Source organism: Camelus ferus, chromosome 21 (assembly GCF_009834535.1).
Source record: "Camelus ferus isolate YT-003-E chromosome 21, BCGSAC_Cfer_1.0, whole genome shotgun sequence".
Taxonomy (NCBI): domain Eukaryota; kingdom Metazoa; phylum Chordata; class Mammalia; order Artiodactyla; family Camelidae; genus Camelus; species Camelus ferus.
In genome coordinates this window covers 21153503-21179263 of record NC_045716.1, presented here as the reverse complement: position 1 = coordinate 21179263, position 25761 = coordinate 21153503, and the positions used below count along the sequence as shown (strand labels likewise).

Sequence of the window (25761 nt, the reverse complement as noted above, 5' to 3'; positions counted from 1 at the left end):
TTCTTCTGTGAGCCTCAAATTATCTCAAATAAATAAACATATACATAACAAAGAGTCACTCTTTTAAAAACTGATACTAAAATAAAATAAAGCATACCTCAATACATTGAAATAGTCTGAAATAAAATACTGTACAACTTGAATTCTTCCTGGAAATTCCACCAGTCAGCTGCTACATCTCTTACAGTTTAATACACTCAAAATGTTGGAATTTCTATTTGGAATTGAATAATTAGTGCTGCTTTCTACCTACCCACCTTGAACTTTCTTTATTCATGCATTTATTTTCAAAGAGTTGTGGAGATTCTAGGTATGAAAAAATGCATATTTTGACTAGTTGTGTTTTGGTATTTAATCCCCCAAGTTAAATCTATAAATCTGATACAATTCCAAGCAGATGCCTGTTCAAGAATTGTTGTAACAATAAGATTTTGGAAACCACTTAAATGCTAAAATAAATAAACAAAATGTGGTTCAGCAGTTAAAAGAAAAATTTAGACACATTTACCAAAGTGAGTAGATCTCATAGTGCAATGAAATCAAGTGTTAGTCCTAGCTCTGTCACTTATGAAGTGCGTGACACTTCAGCAAGTCACTGACCCTTCTAAACCTGCTTTCCAATTTTTCAAATGCCCTTCTCACTCAGTTGTTATGAAATCTAAATTACATTCTGCACTTCAAAGTTTTCTTATAAACTGCAAAGTGCTATACGAATGCAAGACACCACACCACACGTGCTGCAAATAACTTACATGACCCTACCTACTGCACCACACCTCATACTGAATGCGTCTCCCATATGCCCCTAACTAAGCAGCCCAGATTCTCCAGATGGAGGGGATCCTAGGCCTGGAGGCATTTGAGCTCTGGGGGATGGAGTTGAGTTAAAACGACGGAGGGTTGGTCAGAGTGGTTCATTATCACCTTATCTCCCCTTTCACATTTCTCCCCTCTCCTCAGCCCCTGCCCCTAGTTGCAGTTTGCCCATTCCCCCGCCTCTTGGCTTTTTCTCTGTCAGGTTTTCATGTCTATGGAGAATGGAGGGAGTCCTCCTAGGCTGTTAGCATTGGAGTGGGAAGTGGACTGAGATTACACTGGGAGGGATATAATTTGGATTCTAAGAAGAATTTTCTGACCTTCCAAGGCAGGAGATCCAGTGCCATTCTCTCCCCAAAGAAGAGTTTCCTGAACACCCTGGGAATGGAAGGGGTTGGAAACAGAGGATGGTACGGAAGACACCCCAGTACATCCAAGAGGGGGAGGAGGGAAAGGAGAAAAAGAGAGGCTCTTCGAGGGCACTGGGAGAATTCTTATTTCTGTGCTTTCTCAAGAGGAGAGGGGCTTCCATCGCTCAGCTAACGAACTTCTTCCCAAATTCTCTGTGCAAGATTTGGCTGCTCTCAGAGGGGGGTCCTTTCTAACAAGGTGCCCCCAGGCCCTACCCCTCCCTCCCCAGGAGCTGAAGCCGCCAAAGGTTCGTGGAATATAATGGATCATTTTCCAATTTACCAGGGTCTTAGAGATTACGCCGCTAATCCCATCAAAGACCATCTGCTTACATTGTCCCTCCTGAGCCAAAATAAATAGATCCTTTACTCTCTCCACTTCAACTCCTCTGGGGTATTGTAGCGGGAGAAAGTTCGACAAGGCCCATCCCATTTCCCCCTCCCTCCCGCTGCGGGCTGGACAGAAAAGGAGAAAACAAACTTAGCTTGTCTGAGGTGTGAAAGGTCACTTATGCTCCTGACCTGCATTCTTCTCAGGAGCCTGCGACGATGGGAATCGGGGAGAGGGGCGGGCCCGGGGCTCTGGGGGTCTCTGAGGATCAGCCCCCTGCGGAGGTGTGGGACAGGCTGTTCTGTGCCCCACCATCCTGCTGTCTCAGCTCTGAGGCCACCTTGCCCCAGCCCATTTTTGGTCTCTTTCTCTCTAGTCTCTTCGAGTTTCTCCCACCTGTGACTGTAGGGAAATAATTTTTGAAATCTAACTTTCATTCCTCCCTTGGCAGAACTGTGGGGAAGACGACACGAAAATCCACATAAACACTAATTTGATTCCATCTAAAAGTCATTTCTTCTATAGGCTTTTCACGTTTATTCTCTTATTTGTTATTACTCCATTGCCAAAAGGGGCTTCATAAATGGCGGAGAGAGAGGCTTAGGAGGAGCCTCGTGGGAAGTTTATGGCTGAACCAGGAGGAATATGTACGTGCAAATCGGCTCCAGGAATTAGATCACACAAGTCACATATTAAAAGGTGATAACTGCCATAGAAAATAACTGAAATATAAAGCAGGGTAAGGGATTGAGGGGTGGGGCCTCATCAAGAAGGTAGCATTTAAACAAAGACTTACAGGAGGTGAGAGAATCATTCAAGAGGAAATCAGGAGGGAGTTCCACACACAAAGAATAGCCGGTCTCTTCCCACAGTTTCCTGTGTCTTGGCCACTACTCTCCCATTCTGTCTCTCAACCATTATTTCTAGCTGTTTTCTAACCTGCTCAAGAACCTAAAGGGGCTCCAGCAGCCTGTCTTATCCTCTGCAGGACAATCCCCAGCTCTGCTAAACAACTGCCATAGCTGCAAACACGCTCGGTCTTCAGAAGGGGCACCTGATTTACTTTAGAAAGGCAGCATACTGACAGAAACGACACAGACATCGGAGTCAGAAGATCTCAGTTTGAATCATCCCAGCTCTGCTGCTTACCAGCTAGATAATCTTGGGTCTGGATCCTCAACTCTGACTCCATCTTCCTCGTTTGTAAAACAGAGATCACGCCTACCTCACAAGACTGCTATGAAAATTCAGTGAGATAATACACAGCTCCTGGTGGGTGCTCTGTACAAACCACTGTGCTAGACAGAGCAGGTACTGTGCCCCAGTGCTATAGAGAAGTCAGAAAGTGTTTGCTCAGGAAATTTAACAGCAACATGTAAAGCACTTAAACATTTAAGGACGCAATGTTAGTTTCCCAGTTATAAGATTTGTTCATTTGGCAAGAGTCACTGGATACCTCTCTGTACAAAGCACTAAGAGACACAAAGGGGAATGAAGTGTATGCCCTGGTTAAAGAGTGACTACAAGGAGAGAAACTATCGGCATTCATAGTAGGACATGATATGTGCTCAGAAAACTAGATAGAAATTCTATAGAGAGAGCAAAAGAACATTCAGTTGGTGTAATGTGGAATCAGGAAGGTTTCGCTAAGTAAGTAGCATGAACTGGATGGGCCCTGAAGGATGGATAGGACCCGAACATGCAGAATGTAGGAAAAAAAATAGAGAATGGGAGAGATGGTGCTTGATGGTATTGCATATCAATAAGAGCTGAACATTTAGGTAACCATAAGCTCATTATGAGGCAATACCATTGTGTAACCGTTAAAAGCTAATGTGGTCTTTGGCTCTGTGAGGGGAAGAATCACATCCAGATGAAGAAAAATGAAGAATGTTACTATTCTTTGAACTGGCTTCATCTGAAGTGCTGAGAAGAGGATTAGCCAAAAACAGTGAGGGGGCTCTGTGATATGTAAGGGGTGTGACCATGGGCAGGGTACTTCACCTGTCCCATCTCGGTTTCCTTATCAGTAAACAAAGTGTGAATGATATTTACTGCACAGTAAATGAGGGTTAAATGAGATTACATGAAAACCCCTATTAAAGTACCCGGCACATGGAAAATACAAGACATGTTATCTGTCTTGAACTATTTAATGGGCCATCATGTACAAGAGGGGCAGACTAATCAGTGAATGGAAATAAGGAAACAGACTAGGGTTGGCATGAAGAAGAACGTACAAATGACCAGAAAAGGCCAAATATAGAGAATGTTTGGATAAGAATGGGCTACCCATCAAAGATACAGAAGAAAGGATTTCTGTTTTGGATAAGTGATTGAACTAGTTGTTTCTAACTTTCCTTTCAATGCCAAGATTCTAACACAAAGCAGTGGATGTATCAGTTTAAATTTAAAACCATAAGCTTCCTTAAAAGCTCCCTGAAGGCAGGCATCATGCCCACTTGGTTCACTTCTCTATCAAGTGCCCAGAAGAGTGTAAGTCATATAGCAGGCATTTGATGAAAGTTTGTTGAATGAATGAGTGAATAAATGAGAGTTCTGTTTCAAGGGTTTTATACGTATTATTATAAAGACAGTAAGTGTTACAGTTCAAAGGAAAAGCATGTGAAGAAGTGAAGTCTGGAGGAAACAGGATGGACCAGAGAGTCATAGCCCATAGACAGAGAAAACAGGATAAGACAGTGGTCTTGGTTCTATTATGCTAAAGGAAACTGGGAGAGGCATCACTGGGCTGCACATCCACGGATGGCTGCTAAAATAGGAAGTAGAACAGAGCAACAGGGGGAATGGAAATGATATAAAATGATATAATTTTGTCTTAGAATTACAAAACCAAGCAGAGTGAAGCTAAGGAGAGGGCAGTGTCTTTACAGTGGGACTAGGTTCATGATACAGAAGACTTGTATTATTGTGGCAAAAGTGGCATGATCAACACCCTATTTTGTACCACGGTAGCTTTTTAGGGTTTCCTGGCTGACATGGGGGTTTACTTAATGGCCCCTGGCTTTTGGTAGAGCCTTCTTTGCTGTAGCAAAGGACCACTACTTGATGGAAGGATAAAATGAAGAGTTTCCATTAACTACATGCCTGATTTCTGCTTTGCCTTTGTTTTGCTGAGAAATGCTACGGGCTCTCAATCTATGGAGAGATCTATGGAGAAATTGGGGGAAGAGATGTCTGAGGTGTCCTGAGGCAAGAATGGATGAGGCATTAACTTCCTCAGGGTACCATTATTTGATTAAATTTAGAAAAAAAAAAAAAAAAAGATCCTGCCACCAGTTCTTTCCCGAATCAGTCTAGATTGGGAGCTCTATCGCAATGCCTCTAATGAACCTAACCCAGATTCCTCATGCAGGGTTCCAAATTTTCCTTTTTTTATGACCCTTTGAGAGCTGGAAAACTCCAACCCCAGAGGCTATTTGAAAACAACTCTAGGTAATAAATATTTGGCTCTCCCTAGATTTTCTCTTCCCTGCCTCCTTCAGTGCCTTTACCATTACAGGGTGTCACCATTCGAAAGAATGTAGGTAAAGGAAAGGAAAAGGTGCTCAAAGTCAGGGGAATACAGATGAGGTGCCCCTGCTCATCTCTTGGTTTGTTGCCTTGTACTGCCACCTAGTGTCCCCAATCCTTAAATACCTTACCCTTTGGAGGGACCACATTTCATTCATTCATTCAACTCATTCAGATTCATTTATACATTCATTCTTTTACTCACTGATTCGCTTAACCTTTTAGCAAAAATACGCTAAGCCTTCCCTCTGGCCAATTATGGAACAAGTCACTCCATCCCTCCTTTTGTTTCTAGGTATCCCCAGACAGTTCCCTCTCTGCTCTTTTCTCCCTGTTAAAAGAGGCTCCAGGCTTTCTCTGGATATTCCAGATAAACTCCAATCCCTCTTGCTATGGCTCAAATCCATTCCTTTTTGTTAGCAGAAGTAGAGAAACAGTGCTCTATAATTCCTTCCTAACAATGAGTCTCCAATCTGAGGCACTAGGTTGATGGAAGGGAAGAGTGTAGACCTCAAAGACAGAGGAAGGGAGAGATGACACAGTATGAGATTAGACAAAGGTGTGGCCCTTTTGGCGTGTTATAGTTAATAGTGTCAACATATGTCAGGATACGTGATTGTTACAGCAACATAGGGAAGCTCACAGAGCAGGTATTAGCATGCTCATTTCACAGGTGAGGAAGCTGATGCTAAAGAAACTCAAGAAGTTAGCTAATTAGTGGCAAAGCTGGGTGAGTCGCAGGTCTGCTGGCTCCCATCTAGGGTTTGTTCCTTTAGAGCAGGCCATCTGAAAGAAGAGAATGGAAATGTAGAACTAGAGAGCCCCATGGACATCTGGAGGAGGAGGGGACAGGGAGAGGAGGGGACAGGGAGATGGCAGTGGTGGCATTACAAAATAGCACACTACACAGCAACATGCCCTAGAAGGGAGTGTATGTGGTCAGGAGACTCAGGGAGTTTATGTGACAGGCTTTTTCCTTCAGGAGAGTTGGAACTCTTTCTTTGGCATAAATGCTCCTCCTGGTGGCCATGCCAGGCTATGGCAATATCCTCCTCCACAAAGCAGGAGAGTGAGGAGAGAGAAAGGAAGAGAGGGCTGGAGGGGCTGACCTGGGCCAGGAAGAGAAGCTAGGAAGTAATGTCATTTAATCTGCGCTGATGTGGACTTCCAGAAAGGCAGGCATGTTCATACTAAAGTATAAATAGATAAAGACTATTTTGAATGTGTTTTATATATTCCTATATTTTAAGCTCTTAATCTTTTTTAGGCACTGTTCTAAGGGCTTTACTTGCATTATATCAACTCCGCACAAGTCTATGAGGTAAATACTCACAGAGACTCCAAGAGGCTAAGCGACATGTGCTGAGTCCAGTAAGTGGTGGGACCAGGGCTGAGTCCAAAGCCTGGAACACTGCTTCCCTCTACCCCAAATTCGGTATGGAACTGACTGCAAAAGTAAGCACAGTTTATTTATATCAGAATCCAATGGGAGAAAATGATCTTTCTTCTTAGGGATATCTCTGATCTATTCCTGTTTCCAGGAATCACTCTCTCCTACAAGGCCACTCAGTTCAGAAACACAGCACAACAGCTCACCTGACAGAGCCTGGAATGTGGAAGTTGAAGGATTAACAAGAATAAGCTAAGTGTTTATTTGATTGGTTCAAATCAGCCAACCTAAAATTTATACACAGCACGTGACTACTTTGGACACTGCCTAGTGGAGGGGGATAAGGTGAGATACAAAGTTAGCTAAGAAATAGTCCATATCCTTTGAGAATGTAAGAGACTAGTTGGGAAGACAAACATTACAAAAATATCTCTGAGACTAGGAGAAAATATGATAAAGAAAAGCAAAAAATACTAAGCGCAGGGGTTGGAAAGGTTGAAGGTCTCTTTAGAGGATTTGAAGGGGTTTTATGTAGGAGGTGGCATCTGAACTGGGCTTTAAGTGTGGGTAGGATTTCAACCGACACATATGAGACGGGAGTTTAAATAAGGAAGAAAAGAATTAAAGAGGGAAGCAATTGCAAAAACAAAGACTGGGTCAGGAGTGCAGGACACATTCTGAACATGAAGGCTCATGTTCTTAGCTAGACAGAATATCAGTTCACACAGGGCACTGGTAGGATGAAAGGCTGGCATTAGAGGGTGGAGAGCCTTGGATGCCAAGCTAAAGGGTTAGACCTTCATTCAGCACCAAGAGCCATTTAGGATTTTTATTTGCAAGGGGTGATATGTTTAAAACTATGCTTTGGAATGAAATCTGTCGGTGATAGTTGAAAAGGGTTTGTTAATTTACAGACAAAAAAAAAACAAAGGCTGACTGAAGGAGTTGGTGGGCAGATGAAAGGGGCAGATGTACAGTGAACATGCAGAGATACATGGAAACTGGCTGGTACAGAGGAGCAGGGAGAGATTATGTGGTGAAATACCACACAGGCTTTAGCACTAACTAGGCTCATTGAATACCACCACTTTCTAGTAGTTGTCTCATCTGTAACGATGGGAATAGTAAATCAGCCTGACACAATGATTGTAAAAGGACTGGATTTGTGTATGGAAAGCACCTGGCATATAGCAGGGTGGAAGCTATAGATTATGATTTTGAACATGATGACTAGAAGTGTGGTGATGGCATTAACTGAAATGGGAAACAGGATGGGAGAGCAGCTTTCTCTGTGTGGGGAGGGGAAGGGGAAGGGGTTGTTGGCTCACAAATTCAGTTTGGGACTTGTGAAATCTGAGGAATCACATCCAGGTAAAACTGTCTAACAGGCAACTCTATCATTTGGGTCTGGAATTCAAGATACCACTGAAGCCCCACAAATAGGCGAAAAAGCCCAAAGAGAGAGGGGAGAGAGAGAAGAGGTGAGGGTTGAGGCACACAAAAATTTGGAGGCCATGAAGAATCACAGGCACTCTCTTGGAGAGGAGAATCAGGAGAGGGCAAAACCACAAAGCCGGAAGGCGGCCTCAGGATGGAGGGCATGGGCCTGCATCACAAGCTACTAAGAAGTGAAGGAAGAGGACAGAGACCAAGACGTTAATGTGGCTTTGAGGTTGTTTGGAACCTTGAAGGCTGCAGTTTCAGGAGAGAAAAAGGGACTGGAACACATAATTCAAGAGGTGAAAGGTAAATGAGAGTCAATAGACACTTCTTGGTTACTCTTTGGAAAAGTCTGATGTGAAAAAATAATACCTTCTTTGAGAGGGTAAAAAGGTTCATGGTACTCTTTTTTTTTTTTTTTCTTGTATAGGAGAGATTTAAGTATATTTGCTGGCAGAGGGAAGAAGTTATTATTCTAGTAGTGGGAGATAATGTTGACATAAGGCAAAGGTTCTAGGAGAGGAGGGAAGGGCAGGAGTGCTTTTCTAGGGTCAGCTTCAAGGAGGGAGAAAAAACAACTTCTCAGAAACAAGACTTTAGGAAAAGAAGGAGATAAGGGAAAACAATAAAGAGTCACCAAAAACATATTTTGGAAGAACATTCAGAATAGCCTAGAAGCCACTGTGCATGAGAACAGCAAAAGTGAGGCTAGAGGTTTAAGAAAAGGGCAGATGGTCAAGAACTATCTCTACAGGAAATGTGGTGTCACTCTTATGTAAATTACTTGCAACTCAATATTATAAAATCATTGAGTACTGGAGCTGGAAAGGAATTTAGAGATCAGATAGTTCAATCGCCCCAATCCATAGAACATAGGTGGATAACAGACTTCTATAACTCAAGAGAACTTTAAAGATTAACTAGCTTAATGTATAAATAAGGAAATTTAGGTCTCAGATTAAATAATGCTCTATTTCACTACACAATTCCGTACAATTCAAGACACATCTACTGAGCTCCTACTTTGTGCAAGACACCATGGGGGAATATAAACTTGAGTAAGGGAGGGTTCCTTCTCTCAAGTAACTCACTTCTAGCACATGCACACAAAATAAAATGTGGTAAGTCCTAGAACGGAGAAAGAACATAATGTTATGGGACAACAGAGGACAACAAATTCCAGTGATGGGTATCTGTATATTTAACTATATGAGCAAATCTAACTAGATCTTGAAAAGAGGATAGGGAACATTCTTCTTTTTAGTTCCTGTTGTGTTTTCTTTACTATCTGAGAATACAGACTCAGACAGGTTAAGTGACTTGTCTAAGGTGACCCTGTTAATTAAAAGCAAGCCCAGGTCTAGAAAACAGTCCAGTGCTCTTTCTCTTACATCTCAGTGTGTCTTCAGCCCTTATTTCTCTTGAGCACTATCCTGTATTATCAACTCTCTGCTAGGCATTTCTAAATGAATATCCAGTTCCTTGTTTCACTTAGTCAGTAGCATTCTTCCAGCTGGGATGGATCAACATCTTGTAGCCACATGCAACATACAACAATATACATAACAACAACTACAACCCACCTCAAACTTATTCTGGCAATAGGTCCTATTAATTTGTCCCTCTAAATGTGTCTCCTTTATCCAGGCCTTTCTATGGAGACCACTTCCACTACCCCAGTGGAAAGCATTATTTTAACATGGTTTTGCCTTCAGTCCCTGATAAACTCATAGCACTTTAAAAGTTGACAAGAATCTTAGAGGTTATCTATATTCAACTTTTACCTAGAGAATCACTTCTGTGGTACTCTTAACCATGACAATGATCAGCCAGCTTCTGTGCAGGTATTCAACAACTACCAGGGCAGTTCATTTCACTACTAGACACCCAAGTAATCACTCACTCAGCAAATGTTTACTGATCATGTTCCCTGTCCCAGGCACAGTGTTTAGCACATTGGAGATTTAGCTGCACAGGGCTCCCCACAGGACTTCTGCATTCCTACCTTTCCTATCTTTGTTCACTGGCCTCAAGTAACTTTCAGTTGAATTTCTTCATCTCTAATATGAAGATAACAACTATCTTGAAGGGTTGTTGTGAGACTCACCTGGTAGAACACGTGTACAAATGCTCTGGAAACCAAGTGTAATACAGGTAAGGATTTCCCCCCTCTTTCCAACTATGTAACGCATTTGCGGGGGCAGAGGAGATGATTCCGCTATCATCTTTTAAATTATATTTTATACATGCAAAAGAAGAATTGTTATATGTGTATTATAACATAAAATATAATGAATACCTACGAATCTACCATTTAACCCAGTAACTAGAACATTACCAATCACATCCACTATTCTTCCCTACCCCATCCCCAAACTCTCTCCAAGGTAACTACTAATGAATTTTGTGTTTATCACCCCTCTGCTTTTTAAAACGTTTTATCATATATATCTAAACAATATAGTTTCATTTTGCTTCGTTTTGAAATTTATGAAAATGGTTTCAATTATTTGCAGTGTTCTGGGATTTCTATTATCATTCAACAACACGTTCGTTAAGATTGTCAATCCAATTATACATACTTTGAAGTTGCATCTCCTTCACGCAGCCTCTTCAGATCAGAAGAGCACAAAGGGACCTTTCCAGCTCTGAACGCCTCTAATTGACATTGTCTGTCTTTAAAATGGGTCTGAAATTTTACCTTCACTTTTCCTATATCTTAAGTGCCATCACCTCAACTAGACATAAACTTGGAGAGCAGGGAGGCAGCTTATCATGGTAGGAGAGCACTGAACGGGCGGCCTGGGTTCCAGTCTCGGTATCACCCCCTCAGGCAGTGTCCTTGGCCTCGTCCCTTCCTGAGCGGATTCCACTTCTTTCTTTACTTTAGCCTAACTGGAGGGTATCTTTGTGAGGAACTCCTGTGACAGTGAATACAACGCGCTTCACAGACTGCGAATTAATATTCACGTCACCGTTGGCCCACAGTTTCCAGAGAGGCCTCTGCACACAGGGCCAGGCCAGTGGATCTCTGCTGTGTCTGGGGACGGCCGTGTAGCCCCCGAGGGCAGCGGCTGGGATTCTTCCTTTCTTCGGGATCCTCGAGGCAGCGCCAGGTCGGGTTGCAGTGTTGACGAAAGCTAAACGTCTGGGGAAACTGCCAGGAGGCCAGAGGGCGCTACCTCCTCCTCGAATCGGGCAGGGAACGAGGCGGTTACATTTACGCATGCGCATCCCTTTCTCTAGGCCCTGGTGAGACCCAGCCAAAATTGGTGTGCTTGACTCTGGGTTTTTCCCATGTACGGGCTCAGACTCTTGTGTGCGCATGCGTCTTATCCAGGCTGCGGTTGGTTGATGACCCCATCCTTCATTGGAAGAGCCAATGGAGTGAGCCTCAAGGTCCACTTCCCGCCCTACGGTAGAGGCGCTGGGAGTGGATTTGGGTCTTTGTCCGCACCCATGCCGGTGTGGACCAACCCGTTGAGAAGTGTCTGGGTGGAGGCAACAGGCTTGGAAGTGTAGGCTCACCCGCTGCCGAAAGATGGCCTTATTTGCTGTGTCATAGCGGGCAGGGCAAATGAGGGAGGAAGGGGCTGGTGTAAAGGGCGGCGTGGTCAGCGCAGCTTCCGGCAGCGTCGGAAGGGGTAGTTGCCCGTCAACCATTTACTGAGTACCGACTGTATGCCAGACACTGCTCAAGGCGCTTTGGAACGGTGATTTCTGCTTCGATGGGAGCTTACAGTCTAGTGGGGCAGGTTAAACAAGTGGCTTTATTGCTTTGTACCTCCCTTCTTTCCCTTTGCCTTAGATGGAGATCCTTTTCTTCCCGAACCCTGTACCATTTCATCGTCCCCACCCAGTCATGGGTGGCAGCGCAGGGATTGGGCGCCAAGGCGCTAGGGCCAGCCTCCACTTCCAGCTGAGGGTGGTGACTGGGGGAGAGGACGGGCGCCGCGGTCTCGTGTGGGCGGAGGTAGGCAGGGCCCTTACTCTTCCCCTTCCCCCTCTGGCCCGCGGCGTCGTCACCTGCTTTTATTGGGCACGTGGCGGCTGAAGCGCAGTAAATAGGAGTGACTCTGGGCGGCCACGCTGCGAAGGCGGGGGCCGCATTTTTACAAGAGACCAAACTGCCCAAGTGAGGCCTAAGAGGTGTAAACACGTAGAAACGATTACAAAGCTAACGGGGGTAAAATGCAGATCAGTCCAACTGGAAGCAGTAAATCCTGGGCCCCCAGGCTGATCTGAACTAGATCTACCTGGGAACTGCGTGAGGCGCTGTGGAAAGAACCCGAGAGCCACCTCTTCCTATTGGGCCTCGAGTTAACTAACTGTGAAATAGAATAGGGGGCTGGATGCGCCCCCTTAGCCGGGCAATGACCCACAGTGATTGAAGTTTGCAATCAGAAACAAGCAGTCTGTATCGGCTGAGTAGGAGCCACTTTGGAGCCTGGGGTGGGGTCGCCTTATGTCCCTTTCACATCCGCTTGCTGTTCCTGAAACAAGTTTCCACAATCACAAGGCTGGAAAACTTACTCAGCCCATGGGACTGAGGGGTGAGTCACAAGAACATGAGCTACGGGGAACTGCCTGGCCTCTTTGGCTGGAACAATCAGATAGCACCCTTTGCCTCCCGCCTCCCAGAAGCCTCTTCTTTGATGGTAAGATCCCACTGGGTGCTAATTCTTCTGTGGAGTGATAACTAAACACAAGAAACTGAAACCCACACTCCTCAGCCCCGTTGGATCTGATGCTGGAAAGCAGAAGAGAAGCTGCAGAAAGTCACCACGCCCTTGAGAGAGAAAAAAAGTGCTTTGTAGTTTGTAGAACTCCACAGTTTACGAAGTGCACTTTCACATGCATTATCTCATTTGAGTCTAATTGAACACGTACTGCGCCAGGCACTGAGCCAGACATAAAAATGGGTGAGGTGGTGAATTTTTAAGAGGAGCTTTCAGTCCAGTTGTAGGAGAGAAAATAGATGCGAGTACCTACATTTTCAGGTAGAATGAAGTAGGAGCTATAAAGAAGGGGCAGATTCCTAAGACACCTTATAAGAGAGGATATCATAGCTAGCTGGGTAGGATGGGGGAACTCAGGAAAAGTATTATGGAGGGAAAGTTGTCAGAGTTAAAGCTTGAATGGTAAGAAAAATTTCAAAGATAGAAATATGGGTGTAGAGCAGTTTTTTGCCCATAGACCTTTTCTTAACCAAGTAAGCTCATCTATTTTCATGTCTTTGACAAGTAGCAGTAATAAAAATAATAACTAAGAAAGAATAAAAAGAAAAATTTAAAAAGATAACTAGCAGTGATTGAGCACTTGTTTTGATTAGGAATAGTTTTAAATGATTAATATGTATTGTTTATTTAAACTTCACAGCAACCCATTTTACATGGGAAGTGACTGAGGCGTGGAGAAGTTAAGTGCTCTCTAGGCTGATGTCTAATGAGTCTACTCGTATCTCTGTCCTAGGCTTTGTCGTGAGCCTCAGCTTCATCTGTCTAGCTGCCTATCAGATATTACTCTTGAATCTCCTCCAAGTATCTGGTAAAGAAGTGTCATCTTCTCTTATCAAGGAAACCAACGTCCTCTAGGGTTGCACTGGATCCACCACAGCTGACCCTGCAATTACCGCTGGGGAGCAAAGCACTCCTCCTTCCCCCTTTGATGCCCCAAAGAATGCACCAGCAAGCTTTCCTTTGTTCAAGGTTAGCACAATACCAGTGAATCAAGAAAGCTTTTAGTGAAGTTAGGAGATCACAGATAGGAAATACATTTCTGGTTCATCTGACCTACACACCACTACTATGCAGATGCAGCTTGGGGCCCTCTACATGAGTCTCTCCTTGCCACGCCCGCCAGCCTTCTTCCATTGGCCTTGGAGTGCCCACGTCCTGAGGATGACTTCTTCACGGGTGACCAGCACTGTGAATGGCTTCCCTCTTCAGGAAAACCTTCTCCCTACCCACGGGTGACCTCATCCTGCTGGCCTGGACATGATGACCATCTGTCAATACGATACAATGGCTGCCACATACACCTCCAGCTCAGTTCATTTAAAATCAAACTCAGCTCCTCCAGACAAACCTGGTGGCCTTGTCCGGAGCCACACCACCATCCAGTTAGTAGTCCAAGCATGAGATTGGGAGTCATTGACCCTCCTTCCTTTCCTTCCTCCTCTACCCTACTAGGCAGTTTCCAAGTCCTGTTATTCTACCTCTTAAATATTTACTAAATTCATCCTCTCACTTGTAAAGGATCCTGACTGGGCCTCCATTCCGCATTCCTTCCAGCTGGTTTGCAGCATTACTTGTCAGAGGGAGTTTGTACTGGCAGGAGCTTTCTGAAATGAAATCTGATCAAGTCCCTCCTCTACTTAAAATCCTTTGGTGATCAAATATCTCCTGCAGAATAAAATCCAAATTATGGCAATCAAGGCCCTTCACAGTGAGGCTTCTGCCTACCTCTTCAATGTTATCTGCTATTCTTTTGACCCACACCACAGTATTTGATTTCCTGAATGCACTGTTCTCTCTCCATACCTGACATCCTTCCTGTACCTGCTACCAGGAATGCCTTCCCTGCCGGCATTTGTACTTATCTCCAAAATCCAGCTTGAACACCTCTCCTAAGAAGCCTCCCTTGATCTGTACTGTTCAGATATGGGTGTGCCCCACCTCTGACCCCACAGTCCACTTTCATCCTTCCTGTGTGCCATTTAACCCAGCCTGCTGAGTCAGTGCCAACTGTTGGTTCACTTGTCTCTTGTCTGCACTCAGCTGTGAGCTGAGGGCAGGAGCTGTCTTGTTCCTCGCAGTATCTCCAACACCTAACAAAGGGTTTCACACAGAACAAGTGCTTAATAAAAGTTTGTTGCATTTCAGATAGAAGGATGGCATGAGTGAAGATGCAAAGGGTCCAAAGAAATGGAGTGCGCTGCCTGGTTGGCTTAGAGGCCAAAGGATGTGCAGTGGAGACACATGGACTAAGCCTGAAAAAGAGGTTGTGTTGGTTCTTTGAAGGCCCTGGGAGCCCTGCCAAGGAGTTTGGGCTTATTTGGTGGGCGGTGGAGAACCAGGAGGTGTTAGATGACCAGCACTGTGCCAAAGATGAGAGGAGGGATTGGAGAAGGGGAAGGCTGGGGTTAGAGAAAACAGGCAGCTATTAGCTCTGTCTTGCAGTTGATGAAACAGTGGCTTGGACAGACTGTGACTACCCAAGGCCACACAGCTGCTAAGCAGCAGAACTTGGGGTTGAACTAGTTTTAGACTATGCCACGTCCAGAGATCTTTGTACCACACCACGGCGCGTATGCAGTAGATGGGGCTTCAAGGCTGTCCCAGTGTGAATGGACACTCCATTAGTCACGATGGGGTAGGTTATATTGCAGACACAATACTAAAATCTCTGTGGCTTAACACACTGCACTTATTTTCTATTCACATGAAGACCACTGTGGTGCTAGACAACGCCTTAAGGCAGCTTAGCAATCCAGGCTGCTTTGATGTGCTTCCACAGTTTCCACGACAGGGCAAGAGCACTTGGAGAATCACATCCCAGCTTTATTTTGGAAGTGACACACATTACTTCCAACATAGTCCGTTGGCCAGAACTAGTCTAATGACCTCACTTGACTACACAGGGACTGGGAAATAGAGTCTTCTGTATGTCCAGGAAGGGGAAGAGGACAGGAAACATTTATGGGCAATAGTAATGCCTATGCAGGACATCAGGGGCCAGTGCCTATAGAAAAGGAGAGTGCAGGCCGAACAGTCTGAGGAGCAGCTATGGGATATACAAAGGAGAGAGGCTTTGCTCAGGATTTGTGTGTTTGGTCAAAGCTGCTCTGGTCATAGGCAGCCAGCAGAGGAGCCTCATCTGGAGGATGGTGTCTTCTTAACCCCTTCCCGCTCAGCATCTTCCACCTCTGCTCCAGCTATGGGAGAAGGCAAAGACTGTAATGATCTTGGGAGGCAGGTGGGACTGGCACAGATCACCGCAGTCTGCAGATGAGGAACCCAAGGAACAAAGACTTTCTGTGATGTGCCCGACCCCCAGAGGCTCTTGCAGCAGCCTGCGTATGTAGCAAGCAAAGTACAAACCGTACATTGCGGACTTCAGGCATCTGTAGCCCTGTCTCTGTCAATTGTATACAGGCCCCTCGTACTCCATCTTTGCTTCTGCAGCACCCAGCTTGGGCCTGGGACAGAGGAGAGGCCAAACCCTGTTAGTAGTGAGCCAAGTCCTCCCTATGCACTTCCCTCCACAGGCCCTGCATCTGGCCCACAGCACAGCCGTGCAGGGCAGGGGGATGCGGGAGTAAGAGCCACCAGGCCTGGCAGAAGGGCACCAGGTCAGGGAACCCTGAGATATGGGGAGGGCAGGGAGAGGCTCCCTGGCACTGTTAAAGCACTTCAAAAGGGAGGGGCAGGGCAAATATCCCTGCTGGAGGGAACACTGTGGGGGCCGTGAAGGTGGAATCCATCTGTGCCTAATCCATAGTGCCAGGGCAAGTTTCTGCTGCTGAAGTTTTTTCAGTAGTTGAAGGTCCTCTATCACACTATTCGTTCTCCACCACACACCCCATCCTGTTCCTGACCTGTTCCTGGCCTTGAGTGGTATTTCTGCTTTTCTTGTGTCCCAGGATCCTTCCTCTGGCTTCTAACCAGACAATCCTCCTTAGTCCTGGAGCTGACTCTGCTTCTGACAGAACAGCTGGAAGAAATTCTCACCTGAAAACCCCACCTCAAACATCTCAAAGTGCCTACCTGGCAGGCTAACCATCATTGTTTCCTGCTGAGGTGAAGCTCTGGCCTCTCAACATGGCAGGGCCACACAGTCCTTCCTTCCCCACCTCAGCCAATCGCACCAAAGAAACCAGAGCCCAAGCCAAAGTATCAGAAACGTGTATTTTTTTTTTCTTTTAATAGTAAACCTCTTTACAACAAATATAGTGAAAAGAGTTTTCAAACAAAACTCATAAGAATCTCGAGGACTTTGTCTTTTCTTATTGTGTAGAATACTAAGAAAGCATCACCATACAGCACGAAAAGAAATATTGAAAACAAATCAACAGCCACACACTTAGACTCGCCCTGCCCAGGACCCAGGAGGAGCCCCAGGAGTGTGGGTGATTGTCGGGCTTGGGGGATGGGGCCCCTCCATGGCCTGTCCCCCACTCCCTCTCCCCTCTCTTCCCTCTGGGACTTGAATGGGGAAGACAGAGAGAATCCAGATTCTCCAAATAACATTCCAGCCCCCCTCCCCCCCATACAAATCCCACTCCTACCAACTGCTTAGGGGGTGGAGGGAGGTGGCAAGAGGGGAGATGAGGTGTTCCCAGGCTCCATGTCTCCTCCCCACCATGAAAGCCTAAACTCACCCCTCACCCCACCCCAAGGGATTCCAAAGAGTCAGTTAAAAATATATAGATATAGATATTTCTAGATACACTTTTACATCATTTCTGTCTCTCCAAACAAATAAATAATCAGCAAGAGAAGGTGCATTACTTCCTTCCTGTCCAAGGTGCGGAGGGCTGGATAAGGGTCAGGGGTCAGTCGGCTGGATTGAGTGCACTGCTCAGGGGAGGAGAAATGTTGTGTTCCACTGGGGGCTGTGTGTGTGTGCGTGTGTGTGTGTGTGGGGTCCTCTTGCCCACTGTCCCTGAAAACTGTGGGAAACCTGGGGAGGGGAGGGGCATTGGATGACTCCAGTGATGACTTTGGCAAATGCCCAGATTTTTGGAGGAAGGAGTGGGTGGAGGCAAATTTGGCTTGTGAGAGGAAGAAGAAGTAAAATCCCCACTTGAGGTCTGGATTCCCAGGGACCCATTCATCTGGCTGGCCAGGAGCCCCCACCCCCAAGAGAAACCCTGGGACACTGAATTGCAGAAATGTCACATATTCATTCACAGGCCACCCTTGCCCCCAGGGATAGGGGAAAAAGGACACACACACATCCACACATGGTAATCAAAAGCCAGGTTTGCCATTACAAAGCAGAGGGCAAAACTGGTGAATATTGCACCATGAACTGCAGGGGCCTCACCCCCACCCCATGTTTAATGGTGGCCAAACCCAGCCTAGGAAGGTGGGCAGACTGCGGGTATAGCCTGAGAACGGAAGGCCAGTCCTTCAACATTTATTGAGCACCTATCATTCACCTTTCACCCACTCAGCATTTATTGAGCGCCGGCTATGTGCCAGGCACTGGGCAAGGCTCTAGGAATGCACACATGCATGCACAAGACTACACCCTGGCTTCTTTCAAGGCCCTGATCAAGTCTCATTGATTCTTGAAACTACCTCTAGGAACCTGCAGGAAGACTGGACATGCTATGTGCCCAATCAGCAGGTGGGGGTAAGCTGGCAGGAAGGATCACTGCCTAGGTGGGGAAAAAGCTTTAGGGAGGAAGAGGAACTTTTGAGTGTCACCCTGAAAGCAGGGCTGGGGTCAGGGGAAGAGGGTGCTCCAGGAAAGGGAGCTGTGTCTAAAGGGGTGGGGATTGGGTGGACAATTGTGCGTGGAACCCTGGGAGAGGTAGGGCTGTAGGGAGAAGCAAAGAGAGCCAACTGCCAGATCCTCCCTAACTGCAGTATAAACATATTAGAGCTGAGGGTGGGAACACGTGATGGAGCAGGGAAGAAAAGAGTGGGGCTCAGGAGGGAAAATCATGGAGCTGGAAGCCAGGGCTGTGTGGCTGCAAGAGCCACCTGTCCCTCTGTAAACACACCCAGGCGCACGTGCACACAGACACGCCCTCAGAGCTCAGTTCATACAGATTCACATACGTGCCCAGACGGGCTCAGAGACACACAAAGGTACACTCGTGCAACCATACACACACACATAAATACAAAGGTACACCCAGACACATAAATACCAGATGCCCTCATAAACACACCTGGGTACCTGTGCGGTCACCCGCACCCCTCTGCTTCTGGTTTCCTTCCCTACATCGAGTGCTGGAATACTGCAAGTGGCTGGATCATAGAGGTGGGCAAAGACAGTCACTTATCACAAAACCGGGCCTTGTCTAACTCTATTTTCCCACCGGGATGAAACCCCAAGGGAGAACTGCACCCCTTGGGCAGAGGAGCTGGGCTTGTGTGAAGAAGTGGGGCAGGCCCCAGTCTGCCTGCCCAAGTCACCCCAGGCCAGGCCCCTTAGGGCAGGGGGTGGTGGTGGATCGTGGGCTGGGGGCCTGCCCCCTCCAGTTTGATCTGTGATCCAGCCTGAGGTCTCAGGCCCCCACGCTTTGGCTGCCCCCACTGTGGAGGCAGCAGACAGGGTGGACTCGGGGGAGGGGAGGGGAGCAAGAACAACAGCAGAAGAATCTCGTCTGTACAGTACGGGCCGTTTGAGTCATTATTATTACAATATACTTTGACAAAAATAGAATCTCATTTCATATCAATACAACAACAACAAAAAAACAGTTTCCTGGACTGTTACACTGCTAACGTTTTCCAAAGGTTGCTATTTACAATTACAGTAGCCAAGAGGGAAGGTGGGATGCGGCCTGGGGGTGGTGGGACAGGAGGTAGCAAGACAATGAGGGCGCCAAGAGCAGGGAGGTGGGGTCAGGAGCGGAAGGAGCTGGGAGGAAGGCTGGGGAGAGGGGCCAAGGAGGAAAGAAGGAAGGCTTTCTTCAGACCTCCTCCGTCCCCTCTATCCACCCTCACACACCACCCCAATGTCCACTCCGCTGGGGATGTGTACGTGCAAGGAAGAGCAAGTCCCCTCACTCACACTTGTCCCTGGATGCAAAGGATGCAGTCCTCAGGCATCTCGGGGTGCCCAAGGCCGGTTCTTGCTAAGCCACCTCACTCTCCCCTGTTCTCCCTGCACTTTATGGCCAGCTTTACAGGGCTGGTGTCAACTGAGGGATGGGGAGCTATTGCACTGTATTATCTTAGAGAAAACGCTGGGGAAGGGAGGAAGCCCCGATTCACCCCTAGCCCCAGCGCTTCTGCCCCTCCTCAGCCCTCTCCTCATGGCTCTCTGTCTTTTTCTCCAATGTGCTTCATAGAGGCCCCCACCTCAAACCCCTCCCGATCAAGCCTCAGATTCCCAGGCAGCCTTCCCAGCCCAAAAGCTTGGCCAGCACCCCCACATGTTGGAGGTGCAGCTCACATGAGAATTAGAATTAGTGAGAGTGTGTTGTGTGTGCGCAGGGGCCTCTGGGGCCCAGGCTTAGGTACTCTGCCCCTTGTGCCTGTGGCCACAGAACAGCCCAGAAGCAGAGACTCTTCAGAACCTCTGCCTCACATTCCCCCTGAAACACAAACCCACCCATCAAGCCAACTTTGGGGTTTCAGTCTATTGTAAGGGGTTTTTGTTGTTTGGTAGTTTTTTTGGTTATTTCTCTCTATCTGGGGGATGGGGTGGGAGGGCTCCGCATGCAGGGCTCGGCACCTGTCCTTTCCCAAGGCCTATCGGGCCCCCCACCCCCTCCTGCAGCATATGTGTACAACGTGCAAAGTGTCCCCCCCTTCCCGCAAAAAAGAGCTCCCCCAGCCAGTGAAAATGGCAGGGGGTGCAGAAAGAGGGGATGGGAGCATCCCCCTCTCCAAAGCGAGAATCCAAATTAAAAAAAATATAATAATAATAATAATAATATAATAATTATACACAAATGTAACCGTCAACAGGACACGGAGCACAAGAAAGGAAGTGGGGGTCGAGCGGGAGGAGCCCAGGACAGGGAGGGGTGGGCGGTGAGATTGTCAACTCTTCATCAGGGAGGCTGAGAGGAGGGGAGTGGGAATCGTCACTTTAATGTCTGTGAAGAGAGGAGATGGAGAAGGGGGTGTGAGGGGTGGCCCAGGCTATGGGGTATGTGCCCCCCACGCCCCTCTCCCCATAGGGCCAGGATTCTAGTGGCAGGGCCAGCTGGGAGGGGAGGAAGTCATTGAGCGGAAAGACTGATGCTGGAGGGATGGTAGGTGGGCCTTTGGCAGGGGTAAAAGGGTGTCGGTGCTGCCCTGAAGGGCTGCTGAAAGGGCTAGCTGGCCACAAGGCCTCCGAGGTGGGAGATAAGACAGGCTGGGGGGCATATGGGGCAGTCCCTGGGTGTAGCAGACAATGGCAGACAGGAGGGGTAACGCTACAGTACCCAGGTATCGAGCCGCATCCTCTTCACAGCTGAGCCCTCAGCCTCAGGCTCTGGGGCTGGGCGCAGCAAGCCCAGCGTGGGCCCGAAGTCCCCCCGTCCATCATCCCGGTCCCCTGTCTCATAGGAGCCCCCAGCCGGGCTGCTGAGACCGTCGCCAGGCTCAGAGCGGGTAGCCGGAAACACAGCTGGAGGGGGAGGCGCAGGGCTGCGCTCACGGCTTGGGGACACTGGTTCCGACTTGATGCTGATGTGGGGATGGGTGGTGACTGTGAGAGCAGCACCCACGTGGGGCAGGGGGCTGCCCGGGCTGGAGAGAGGCAATGGGCATGGGGTAGAGGGGACAGAAACAGAGGAGGTGAGTGACAGAAAAAGTGATGGGAGGTCACAAGACAGAGAGGACATAGGATGAGAAGATGAAGGACGGGGGATGGGAGGAGACAAGTGGATGGAGACAGAGGGACCAGAAGAGAGAGAGGGCCAAGTGAAGGGGAAAGAAAGGAAATAAGTCATATTAGCTGTCTTTCCATCTGAGGTCCTCTTCTGCTGCCCGGGGACCCCCACCCCATTCCTACTCCAGGGCTGGCTGGGGGAAGGGCTCAGGGTGGGTCTCCCAGGCCTGTACAGGGGACTCCAGGGCTGCCTCTTAGTGGCTCACGTGCTGTCCACTGATGACAGACAGCCTCAAAGAGTCCCTGCTCTTAAGAGGCCCCTCCTTTTCCCAGCCCTCAGCTCTCCCTTCCCATTCGCAGGCCCCCGAGGACTCACATCAGGCTGCTGAGAGACACAGGGACCAGGTGGGGCTGCTGCTGCGGCGGCGGCTGCTGCGGTGGCTGGGGCGGCTGGGGCTGCGGCTGCGGCTGCGGCTGGGGCTGCGGAGGCTGTGGCTGGGGCGGCTGCTGGGGCTGTTGTGGCTGTTGCCAGGCGGTGACGTTGCCTAGCGACAGCCCCCCAGGCGAACTGAAGGCTGGTAAGGAGGAGAGCTCTGCACTGGTCAACTGGTAATCTGCGTGGGGAAGGGGAAAAGCGAGGATGAGCCTCCTGCCATGGGAGAGGGAGGACCAAGGCTCCCACAGGGAGCCGCCTCCACGAGGACTGTCAAGATGGGGAAGCTGTTAATGACAGATGTGAATAATTAAATAAAACCATACAAATTCAGTGAAGATGGCACTCAAAGAAACACAAGTCTTAATAACCACGAAGTGCTGTTTTTTAACAGGATGTAAAGAGAGGTGGTTTTTTAAAATGTGTTTAACTTTTTTTTTAAAGCCATGTGTAGGTATCACTTTTAGAACATCAATTTAAAAAAAGAAGAGGGGAAAAGGTAGATACAGAAAGTCTAATATATATCTAACTGTCATCTCTTCAACTGCCAAGTCTTCAAATGCCTTTCTGAGATGGAGGGGAGTCATGAGGAACACTAGGTGTTCACCATTCCACCTTCCGCAAAGTCCCCAAGTCTCCTAAAGACTGCCAACATGTAAAACAGGTAGCAGCAAGGGTTCGAGTTGCCCCCCCACGCCTGCCCCAGAGGGCCTGAGAGAGCAGAGGCCTGCAGTGCAGCTGGCCGAACTGCTGGCAGATTTCCCCATGAGGTGGCGCTTGCTGTTTTCTAAAATTTCTGTCTTAGTGAAGAAACCGTGATGTTTGTACTGTCATAGAACAAACAGAACCATGAAATGTTTCACAATTTACACAGCTCTGTTGTTTCATGCTGCATCCTGTTTGGGACAGTTCAGAAAATGTCCTCCCTGAGGAACACAGGCCGACCGCACCATGGTGTGAGGAGGGCCGGCCGTCCCAGCTCCACAGCAGCAGCTCTCACTCAAGGGGGCGCCTGCCCCTCTGTCTTTATGCAGGGGAGACAGGATTATCTGTGCAACAGAACAGTAAAGTTAAGGGGATGAGCAATGGGGTCACACTTCCTGGCTACCTCCACTTACAGGCCATGTGACCTTGGGCGAGCTGCTTACTCTCTGTCTATAAACTGGAGCCACTAATCCTGCCTGCATCACACAGCTGTTGTGAGGACTGAGTGAGTTAATACACAGGAGTATGTAGAACAGTGTCTGGCACAGAGTGAATATTCAAAAGATTTACCTGCTGTTATTCTTAATGTACAAATGAGGGGGGAAATGCAGCCTCAAGTTTGAGGAATTCACCCCAGGTCACAGAGAAAGCCAATGGCAGAGCTAAGACAAGACCCCAGGCCTCTTTATTACCTTTCAGTCTCACCCTACAGATGGCCCAGGGTTGCCTCTGGTCTCATAACAATGTTAGCCAGAAGCTTTGAGATACTTATATTTAAAAAGCAGACCAAGGGCAGACAGGGACCTCTGGGACCAACTATTTACAACACTCATAAACAAGGGAGCCAACCCAGAATGGTGCAGTGCCCTGACAAGTCCTTCAGCCAGTGAATGGTAGAGATTCAGCCCCCAGGCCTGCACTTTCCCGCCAGTCTCCAGCCCTGTCTACCTGGAAGCCTGGCTCCCTGGCAGCCTTGCTTCCTCCTAGACAGAGAAGCATGGCCCACAGGCCGCCTGGCAGCCCCCTCAGCCTGCTCCTAGAACAACCACAGCCAGACCTCTGCAGCCAGTGTCAACAAGGGGCCAGGCCTGCCCCTTACCCATGACATTCCCATAGACAGATCACCCCCAGCCAGAAATCGAACTGGGGCCAAGGACTGTAAATAGTGAACAACTAAACAACAATGTGTTCACTGGGGTTTTGTTTATATATGGAGGGTCACCTGAAAACACCTGCTGTTTAAACTGAGGTCTGCTGAACTACCCCTGCAGTAAGAGAGCCCATGGTTTCTGAGAGGATGTGAGAAAGCCCACATACTTCCCCGCAGGGCTCCAAGGCCAGGCCCAGGGTCAGAATCTGCTTTTACACCAGACTGACAAACAGAGTCTAAAGTCTGGCCTTGCTGAGTGCCTGTCCTAGGTTCACTGACACTGCCTAACCTCCCTCCTGCTTCAGAGACTGATGGGAGACCTGAGAAGATGGCAGAAAACCACCACCATGGGATGCCCAAATAAACAACAGCTCCTGAAAAGTGGTCTGCACTGCCCTCTGCCAAACGCCCCGCCGGCCCTCAGGGAGCCAGCTTTCCTAGCCAGGCCCCAGAGCCCCACCTGGCAGAACTGGAAGGGCCTCAGAGCCTTCCTGTCCACCCACAGCTCTTACAGATGAGAACACTTACACGGGTGCAGCCATCTGAGGCAGTCTTCTCTGAAGCTGCCTAAGGACATGATAACCTGGCAGTGGGTACACACATGGGAACACACACAAGGGACAAGGGACTTTACAGACACCTGGGTGATAAAATCTGGACACCGACACACATACCAGAGTCTGGCCCCTTGACACGAGACAGTTCCTCCAGCCCTTACCTGCACAGAGAGGCTTTCCTACACACAGGACTGGGTTCTGGGTTTTCACACACAGGGAAGTAGTGGGATTTTGTGGACATTTATACTGGTGTCTGGGACCTAGCATGGTTCAATTCTGGAAGAGGGGCTTAGGCAGTGGGGAGAAGTTGAGGGGTCTTTTGGTCTAGCCAGATCTCACCACAGAACAGCCCTGATGCAAGCCATTCACAGGTAAGAGAAACTGGGGAACGTCAGAGGCCTCTTCGGTGGGCAATAGACAAGGTTCCCAGCCACATAAATGCTCTGAAACAAGGTGACATGGCATTTCTCCACTGGGAAGTCCTTCCTGACACTGTAGCTTAGAATGCAGGCAAGGATGGCTGAGAGTGTCACAGACTGTTCCTGGGAGGGTGTGAGTGGGTGACAGAGGTCAGGACAGCCCTGCGGACCCAGGACAACCCAAGCACTGGGTGTCCTTTCTCAATTCTTCTACCCAGAGACCTCTCCCATGTCTCCAAGTGAGTCTTCACCTTCAGATCCTCCTCCCCCACCTTCATCAGACTCCCTCCTCCACCCCGCCTTGGAGCCCCTACTTGGCTTCCCAGGAAACTGGATAACTCTTCCCAACCATGCCTCCTCTTGGGCCTCCTCAGCTTATCCTTCTCTCTCAGCCCTCATACCTCTCCTCTAGGAAGCCCTGCTGACCTGAGCATGCTCCCCTCCCCACTCCCCAACCCTGGTTGTCCTGAACCATCCAGCTGCTCCATCCACCTCAAACAGGAAGCTCCCCAGGAACAGGGCCTTCTTCTCCATTAGGTCCCGTATGAAAAATAAGGGATACCCATACCCACTTAAGTTTGAATTTCAGACAAAACAATGCATAACTTTTTTAGCATAAGTGTATCTTTGAGACATACTAAAAAACAATTACTCATTTTGTCTGAAATTCAAATTTAAGCAGGAATTCTATGTTAGTATTTGCTAAATAAATGGCAACTTTAACTAGAAGAGAGCTCCCCCAAATTAATGGCCTTCCTCAGATTGGGGCATCCCCCAGGGAATATCTCATGTTCCCTCTCTGGTCCCTCCCCTGACCCAAGGCCAACTGCACGCAACCACGTCACATGAGAACTTACCTGTGTTGTAGGCGGTGGGCATGGAAGAGAAGGGGAGGCCCTGGCTGAGTAAACTTGGTGTTGCCACCGAAACCACTGGGGTGGTGAGCGAGTGGGTAGACTGGGAGACCCCAAGGCGTTGGGCATTATTCTACAGGAGAAAACAGTCTGTCAAGAGGTAGAAGATGGATGGGCTGCTTTACCCCGGCCTCCCATTCCAAGGACAAGCTG

The 25761-nt window shown here is 48.0% G+C and overlaps 2 protein-coding genes across 12 annotated transcripts in view; both read right to left on the bottom strand.

Moving 5' to 3' along the window:
• C21H1orf61 (chromosome 21 C1orf61 homolog) overlaps window positions 1–11113 on the bottom strand; it is a 42891-nt gene extending 31778 nt beyond the window's left edge. For 4 of the 7 annotated variants that reach the window (XR_004313978.1, XR_004313980.1, XR_004313984.1 and 1 more), the window contains exons 1-2: window positions 10504–11113; window positions 6425–6538 (exon numbers count right to left, since the gene is read on the bottom strand). Coding sequence is in view for 2 of the 7 variants with exons in the window: in XM_032464037.1 (XP_032319928.1) it covers window positions 6425–6450 (26 nt within the window). In the remaining 5 variants the exon portion in view is untranslated. The remainder of the gene's footprint in view (window positions 1–6424; window positions 6539–10503) is intronic. The other 3 variants (XR_004313976.1, XM_032464036.1, XR_004313977.1) reach the window with 3 other exon arrangements.
• A 5703-nt stretch (window positions 11114–16816) lies between these two features.
• Window positions 16817–25761, bottom strand: part of MEF2D (myocyte enhancer factor 2D) — a 32936-nt gene continuing 23991 nt past the window's right edge. For all 5 annotated transcript variants that reach the window (XM_032464033.1, XM_032464035.1, XM_032464031.1 and 2 more), the window contains 4 exons: window positions 25552–25681; window positions 21807–22044; window positions 21042–21348; window positions 16817–20708 (listed from right to left, as the gene is read on the bottom strand). In XM_032464033.1, coding sequence (XP_032319924.1) covers window positions 20697–20708; window positions 21042–21348; window positions 21807–22044; window positions 25552–25681 — 687 coding nt within the window. In that variant the 3' untranslated portion in view covers window positions 16817–20696. The remainder of the gene's footprint in view (window positions 20709–21041; window positions 21349–21806; window positions 22045–25551; window positions 25682–25761) is intronic.